This window comes from Hipposideros armiger, unplaced genomic scaffold (assembly GCF_001890085.2).
Source record: "Hipposideros armiger isolate ML-2016 unplaced genomic scaffold, ASM189008v1 scaffold_28, whole genome shotgun sequence".
NCBI lineage: Eukaryota > Metazoa > Chordata > Mammalia > Chiroptera > Hipposideridae > Hipposideros > Hipposideros armiger.
The window spans coordinates 5,412,767-5,420,942 of record NW_017731378.1 but is presented as its reverse complement, the minus strand read 5'-3'; the positions used below and the strand labels follow the sequence as shown (position 1 = coordinate 5,420,942).

The 8,176-nt window shown below is 45.4% G+C and overlaps 1 protein-coding gene across 6 annotated transcripts in view; it reads left to right on the top strand.

The window, feature by feature from the left end:
- Nucleotides 1-701: 701 nt before the first annotated feature.
- Nucleotides 702-8,176, top strand: part of STN1 (STN1 subunit of CST complex) — a 51,183-nt gene continuing 43,708 nt past the window's right edge. For all 6 annotated transcript variants that reach the window (XM_019636518.1, XM_019636517.1, XM_019636519.1 and 3 more), the window contains exons 1-2: nt 702-865; nt 1,168-1,361. In XM_019636518.1, coding sequence (XP_019492063.1) covers nt 1,229-1,361 — 133 coding nt within the window. In that variant the 5' untranslated portion in view covers nt 702-865; nt 1,168-1,228. The remainder of the gene's footprint in view (nt 866-1,167; nt 1,362-8,176) is intronic.

Below are 8,176 nucleotides of genomic sequence, written 5' to 3'. Positions count from 1 at the left end.
AAGTGAGACTGTAAAGTCCCCAATGCGTGTGTTAGACCATTTATCAATGTAAATAAACATTTAAAATACTCTACAATGTAATCCTGCTTTGGGTATTGCTTTCTTTATTTCATTTAATATAAGAAGAACCAAAAAGAAAACAAAGAGGTGTCCGAACCAGTCCCAACCTTGAAGGTCCTGGTTCAGGATCCCACCCCTAAACTGGAGATGGGATGAAAGGGTGACCAGGAAGGAGGGCGGGGGTTGGCAGCAGAACTTTCAAGGCCAGCTGCCGAAGTCTTCGAGATTCGGGCTCTGCGCTCCCGCGGATTCCCGCGGTGTCTGGGCGGAAGTTCAGTCCCAGGCGCCGCCTGAGTCAAAAAGCTGCCGCGCAACCCGCCGCCACCTGGAAAAAAGCGTCGGGGCGCGACGGCGGCGAGGCACCCAACGGGCGGCGGCCGCGGGAAGGGTGAGGCGGGACTGCGCTGGAACGAGGCGGAGCCGACGGTGAACTGGGGCGCGGCAGCGGGCGAGCGGGGCGGAGCCGCGGGCAGCTCGGAGGCAAGGCCTGGGCGGAGACACGTGGGTTGGTCCCGCGCAGAGGGGGCGGAGCCGGGCCCGCGCCGGAACCCCGGAGGCGGCCCTCGCGTGCCGGAAGGGCTGCGCCTGCGCGCTCCGGAGCTTGAGGGCCGGCGGCGCGGGCGCGGGCGCGGGCGCGGGAGCGGCGGGAGGGGTTTCGAGCTTGCCTTTTATTTCCGGCTTTCCTTATTTTTTCAGCCTCGTGGAGTAAACCGGAACGTGCAAGGATTTAACGATGGACAGACCCCTCCTCTGTGTGCCCCCACATGTGTTTGGCTACGAGGGCGCCCACTAAAGCACTTTCAGGGTACGCCTGTGTGGGTATATCTCCCAAAAGTTGGTGTTGAACGGTTTCGAAGTTGGTACTTTTGGGCAAGGAAAAACACTACTGTGGGGGCAGAGGACACTCCAAATGGAGAACCCTAAGGAACCCATTGGTCCTTACACGAGGAGCGCCTCTTTTCCGCAGTCCCGTGGCAATGGTTTCACAGGTCCCGGACCCCCGGGTTTAGCTCTCGCAGAGTCCTGGTTGCCCGCCGGGGGACAGCAGTGAGGCCAGGCCAATTCCACCCACTTTAACCGCCTTGCATCCTGATTTTGTGTCTCTAGATTCTCCACTCAGTGATTTGAGACTTTCAGGATTTGCTGGAAACTACAGCCCCGCCTCCCGATGCAATCTGAATCCAGGCAGTGTGAAGAGGAGACCCCTTCCCTCTTATGGGGTTTGGATCCTGTGTTTCTAGCCTTTGCCAAACTCTACATTAGGGATATCCTGGACTTGAAGGAGTCTCACCAGGTGCCAGGTATGTGGCTGGTCCGCCTGGTGGATGCTCGGTGCTGCATCTGCACCCCACCTCCCCCAAAGCTGCAGAAACCTGGGACTCAGGGGCTTTCAGTAGAGCCTTTCCTCCTGCAGGCTTTCAAAGTGACCTAGCCTGGACCCTCGACTGAGTTCATTTCTTTGCAAGTTGAAAACAGTCTCAATCTGTTTTTCAACAGATGTTTTGGGAAGTAGCCTTTGTACTGAGGAACGTTTTTACCCGGGTTTGAAGTCTCATATTTTAAAAGGCTCAGTTGTGTGTTACTCTGGGCCTGCTCTTGGGGGAAAGCTCACTGGACCAGGCATCCCTAGGCCTTGCTCCCTTTCCTAACTGTGCCACTTACCTGCCCTGGATGTGATTCACCTGTAAAGAGTTTTTGTAAAAATGGTGATTAACCTGATTTTCTTGTTGGGTGTTTTTGTTTTGAATTCATATCAAAATTTGAATTTATATTAACTAATGGAGAGGAAGGACATCACCTACCTCGTTCAAATGTGTAATCCCAGTACTTAGAACAGTGCCTGACATGTAGCTGGATGCTCAAGAAATAGCAATTAGAACAACAAAAGTTTATAACTGTAAAGTTGAAGAAATCACTTTTTTTATTACAGTGGTGGTCACTAAACATAGGCTCTTGATACTTAAAAATTTACAAATATAGTGTGGGGTAGATTTAAACAATTTACATAGCTGTGAATGGATCTTCACATGTTTACTGTGCTAGATGAGAAGTTTGGTTAAACTCTCTTTGCTATTTTGAATGACTAGCAAGCTATGAGTCAAACATCTCAGGTATGCACAGTTTTAAATCAACAGCGTTTTGTGTGTTTCCAGTTCTATGTACAAATATATTTGTATGACTTTATACTAAAGTCTTTTGTACAGATTTTTCACCACACCTTTATTTCTTAATTATTGTTAGAAATGGTCTGTTTTTTCCTTGGAAGGCAGCAACATTCATCCATTTTCCAGAACAATCTGGTATTCCAAATAGCACATCTCCTCAGGAAGAAATTAATTCACACCAAATGCCAGCCTTGCTTAAAGATCTGTAGGTGCTCAAGGAAGTATCGGGTGTGACAGGGCCTTAACTCATCCTGTGGGTGAAGGACTTTATGATGTATTAACAACAAACCAAGGAAAACTGGTCCTGGTGATCTTTTCTGTATCACTAGTGATAATGTTTCAGATTTGGTTTTTAAAATGAAACCTCATAGTTGAAGCAGACATCAACCATAATAGTGATCTTTGGATTATACCGTAGGGTTCTAGGGGTAGGAAATGCCATAGTCTAGGTTTTTATTTTTGTGTTATTTTTATTTTGGTTTGGTTAGGTTTGATTTGACATAAAAAAACTTCTATTTTGATTGCATAAAATTTAGAAGTGTTTAAATAGCAAAGAATATCTTAAAATAACACAAAAGTTAACCAAAAAATAGGAAATGAATGCATAAGAAAGAATTTGGTTGACCTATGTCCTTGGTTCCTGAGAGTTCTTTATATTTCTAGAATGATAGGAGTGTCTTTATTATTCATGGTGGCCCCTAGAACCACTCCTCGGGTTATGCTAATGAGGTGCTTCTTGTTGAGCCCCTAGGTATTATAGTTTCTGGTAGGGGAGTTGTGTGTGCCTGAGAGACCAACCCTGTGATTATTATGTTGGGTTTTGAGCCAGGTGACTTCAGCCCCATTCCTTGGGAAGGGAAGGAGGCTGGAAATTGAATTATCACGTGGCCAATGATTCAATCAATCATGCTTATGTAATGAAACCCTAAAAAACTGTGGACACTGAGGCTTGGGTAAGTGTTCCAGGTTGGTAATCATACATCAGTGTTTCCTGAGGACATGCAAGCTTTGTGCTTGGACTTTGCAGACCTTGTCTCATGCATCTTTTCATTTGGTTAGTCCTGATTTGTACCCTTTATTATAAAACCATAGTTGTAAATATAGCACCTTCCTGAGTTGTGTGTGCCCTTCTAGCAAATTATCAAACCTGATTGAGTCGTGGGAATTTTTGAATTTGTAGCCAGTTGGTCAGAAGTGTGGGTGGCCTGAGGACCCCCAAATTTTGGGCTGGTGATTGAAGTGAGAGCAGTCTTGTGAGAGACTGCCCTTAACCTGTGAAATTTGACCTTACATTGAGTAGTTAGCTTCAGAATTGCCTTGTAAAATGGTTGCAAAATATCAACTACCCTAAATTAACCTGTAAATTTAGGGTTAAACTATTGGATTGTCGGAAAAGTCATGACTCATTTTTGCAACAGATGGCTTTAGTTCATTTTTGGAAGTAATAGAATCATTCGCATCTATGTTATTGCTATGTCATTTGACAGCTGACAGTTCTAGCTTCATTCTAAAAAAAAAAATTGAGCGATTTGGTTCAGTTTTGGAGATTTTACAGGTTGAAGATGGAAGACCAAACTGTGCATTTTTGCCACATTTTACTGTTTTACTTCCATAAAGGGAATAACGCGCATCAAGCTTGTGAAAAGTTGCATAAAGTTTACAGTTACAATGCTCTATAAGAACGTCAGTGCCAATGATGATGGTTCACCAAATTCCGTGCTGGTGATTTTGATCTAAATGACGCTCCTCGGTCAGGGAGGAGCTGAGGTTGATGACGACAAAATAAAGGCATTGATTGAGCCAAACTCACATTATATGACACAAGATATTGCAGAAACATTGAACATCCATCATTCAAGCGTTCACCTGAAGAAAATGGGATACGTAAGCAAGCTCCATATTTGTGTTCCTCATGAACTCAAAGAAGTTCATTTGACGGTGCATATAAACACGTTTAATGTGCTCACTAAACGTGAGGAAAACGATCCTTTTTTGAAGTGACTGATAACTGGTGATGAGAAGTGGATTGTTTACAACAATGTGGTATGCAAATGGTCTTGGTCCCGTCGTGATGATTCGCCTCAAACGAATCGAAAGCCGACATTCATCAGAGGAAGGTTATGCTCTCAGTGTGGTGGGATTTTAAAGGTGTCGTGTTTTTCAAGCTCCTACCAAGGAACCAAACAATCAATTCAAATGTGGACTGTCGGCAACTGGACAGTTTGAATGAATCCGTCATCCAGAAACATCCAGACCTTGTTAATTGTAAAGGAGTTGTGTTCCATTGCAACAACACAAGACCACACACAAGTTTGATCACCTCTCAAAAATTATTGGAGCTTGGACCGGCCGAGAGGCTCAGTTGGTTAAGTACTCGCTCAAGAGTGTGAGCTCTGAGCGACAGCGATTCGAGTCCCAGCCTGAGCTGAGCTGCCGCTGAGCTGCCAACAGGTGGCAGGATGGCTCAGCTAGAAAAAAAAAATTATTGGAGCTTGGATGGGATGTGTTGCCACACCCACCATACTTGCCTGACCTTGCACCATCAGACTGCCACTTGTTTCGCTGTCTTCAAAACTCCGTGCGTGGTATAACATTTAATTCAGATGAGGCTGTAAATCAGCACCTTGTTCAGTTTTTTGCCGATAAAGACAGGTCCTTCTATGAACGAGGAATTATGAAGCTCAGTGAAAGATGGCAAAAGGTAATCGAACAAAATGGGCAATATATCATTGATTGATCTTTGTTCTTTATATAAATTAATGACCTTTGAAAAACATAGAAAAAAATACGTCATGACTTTTCTGACAATCCAATAATAACTGTTATGAAGATTGACAGTGGTGGTGGTGTTTAGATTTAGGGATATTTTTTGCTTTGTCTTTTTGTTTATAGCTCATAGCATCCAGGAATGGTTTATTATTCCAAATGTCTCTAGTCATGTCAAACTAATGATGGGTTACATAAACCATTTATTTAAATCAAAATACAATACTTATATTGTTCAAGTCTAGAGGGTCCAATGATATGGAAATAACGTATTCATAGGAATTATATTAGGGCCGGCCGAGTGGCACATTGGTTAAGAGTTGACTTGGGACGCCAGCTCTGAGCAGCAGGGACCGGGTTCAGATCCCGCATGAGGGCCAGTGACACTGCACCCTCTACAGCTAAGATGGTGAACAATAGCTCGACCTGGAGCTGGGCTGCCGTGAGTCGCCAGCAACGGTGTAGGCTACAGCGGGGCTGCAGTGGGCTGCCGTGAGCTACTGTGAGTGGCTGGCAGCCAGCGTAAGTGGCTGGCAGCCGGCGTGAGTTGCCGTGAGCGGCCATCCTATGGCTGGCAAGTGACTGCCTCACACGGGAAGAGCGCAATAATAATACCAACAGGGGCCAGTGAAGCAACGTCCTCCACAACTAGACTGAAGAACAAAAGGACAGCAACTTGTCTGTTCCCCTTTCCCGATTCCTCCACACTGATCCCCTCCAATTCCCCAATAAAATCTTTTTTTTTAATTATATTAAACAAATATATATTTTAAAAATATTTTCTTAGGCATTTTAATACTATCAAACTTCAATAAGAGCAGTTGTAGCATCAATAAAATAACAGCAGTTAAACTAAAAAGACATAAATCAAAAGTGCTTTTAAGAAAGAAAACAAAAGCAAATGTCAAATATGGATGTGGCTGTTCAGGGGTCTGCTGCTGTGAAAGCTGAATCAGACCTGCCTGCGCCCCTGGCTCCCCGAGCCCTCCCAGGCGTCCCTCCCAGGCGTCCCTCCTCCTTCTGGGGAACCTGATGATCCAGGGCATCTCCTGACACATTTGGGCCTCTGGGCTGCCTGTGGAACAAAAGGCAGCGGGAACAAAGAGACCACTTGGGGACCGCTGCAATTTAAACTTAACATTAGCCAGTATCTGTTGTGGTTACTTTCTATTCTTAGCTCGCCGAGCTTTCTATCAGTCCACAGAGCTGCCATCCAATTTTCTTGAGCTGTTTTCACGTAGAAGAGAATCTTTTGTTGCTAGAATGAAGTGGTTCTTTCCCATTCTTTTTTCATGTCTTTGGTCACCTTGTGGAGGTTCATGTTTCTATAAACTTTGGGAAATTTATTTCTAAGCAGTGTATTTCCTCCTCAATCGATTTTTCTCTGAGTGTTTCTATTCTAACCATCTGTTATTTTCTTCTAAATTTGTTCTTCATTGTTCTGTGATGCTTTTAAGATGTTTTTCTGTCAGTCACTTGGGATTGGAAGGATTTTTTGCATCTCTGAGTGACTGCATTTGTCCTTGAAGGTGAGCCGTTGTCAGTCCATTAGATGAAAGTTTAGTTCCCTTTTTGTGCTTTGTCAAGAAAGCCTATTGTGTCCTCAAATGAAGACCTGTTCAGATCTTTATCAAGTGTTGCCCAACAGAGAGTTTGTAACATTGGATGCGTGGCCTCCAGGTTACTTGAAGACTTCATTGGCTTGTGTCATTAGTCTAATTTTCTCATTGCCTTTTCCATATGCTTCAGCCAGGCAGAATGCCTTTTGGCTAGCTCTTTTCCCCTTCTTAAAGTGTGTTGGCTCTTTACTATAAAAACCACCGTAGCAGCACATACCAAGGTGTCTCAAGGAAACCCAAAGAGTTCTGGGACTGTCTGAAGCTTTCAGACATCATCAGCAGAACACCCCATAGCGGCTCTAGCACCAGCTGGAAAGACATGTCAGGGGCAGGCAGCAGGCCTTCCATGGGTCGGAAGAGCTCTGCAGCTCTACCTCTGATTGCCAATGTCCTGTGGGCCACAGCTAACCATATGGAACCCTGTGGAGTGTTCCGTCTCTAACACAAACAAGTGCCTGGCAGCCAGAACAGATCATCAGTTGGGCTGGGGGAGGGAGAGGCCAGTCAGCTTCTAGAAAACACGTCTCTCTAACTTTGCTCAGAGTACAAATAGAAAGTGATATTATCTGTACAGTGCATTTGTGGAAGCAGGAAGGGCTGACTGCAGCCAGAGACCAGCCTGTAGTTTTGGCCACTCTGAGCCCCACCTGGCCCTACGACAAAGTTGGAGGAATAGAGCAGTGCCATGCTATAGCCTTTCTCTGCACGTGAGCATGTCAGGGCAGGTGGTGGGGTATGCTTCAGTAGAGGAGTCCATGCCCAAATCCCTGAGTGAGGCTCACTCTCCTGGCTTAAACTTCCCTTCTGCCAAGCAAAGAAGTAGGGAAAGGTTCCTGCAAAGGTCCTACAGGGATCTCCCTCCTCCAAAGATGACTTCTCTCCTTTGTGTTCGGTCTATGCAGGTAGGGGCAGAGGACTTCTGGGTCTCACCAAACGAGGTCACCAAGAGACCTGAATTTCAATCGTAAGAACTCAGAAGTCCTTTGGAACTGACTTGCTCTTAAAATTTCATCCACTGAGTATCTTTAGAAGTGTGCCTATAGAGGGCCCTTCTTTTGGCTAAATTTGCCACCTTTTTTTTTTCTTCAAACCACATCTCACCCTTCTAGAATTTTTGGCTGACTGGGGCTCGCTCAGAGCCTCCTTGTCTATCCCCTGGGACTCTGCTGCAAGCAACTTATCCCCAGCCTCTTTATCCACAGGGGAAACGAAAGACTTGTCAGTGGAGGCCGGTCTGGAGGTTCTGAAGGGCGTCAGTGTTCAGACCACAGGTCCCCCTATGAATGTGGGAAAGAAAGGCTCTGACCAGGCTTGATGGGAGCAGGTTAGGGAAGGTGGCCAACTACCTGAAGTGATAACTGATTCTCTGCTTACAATTCATATATTTATTTAAAAAGGAAGTCACCATTTAAAAATTTATAGCATATTCCTGAAAGTAAAGAATTCAGGGGGCTGGCCGAGTGGCGCGATGGTTAAGACGCCAGAGGGCCCCGGTTCGGATCCCACATATGAGGGCCAGTGACACTGCCCTCTACAGCTAAGATGCTGAACAACAGCTCAACCTGG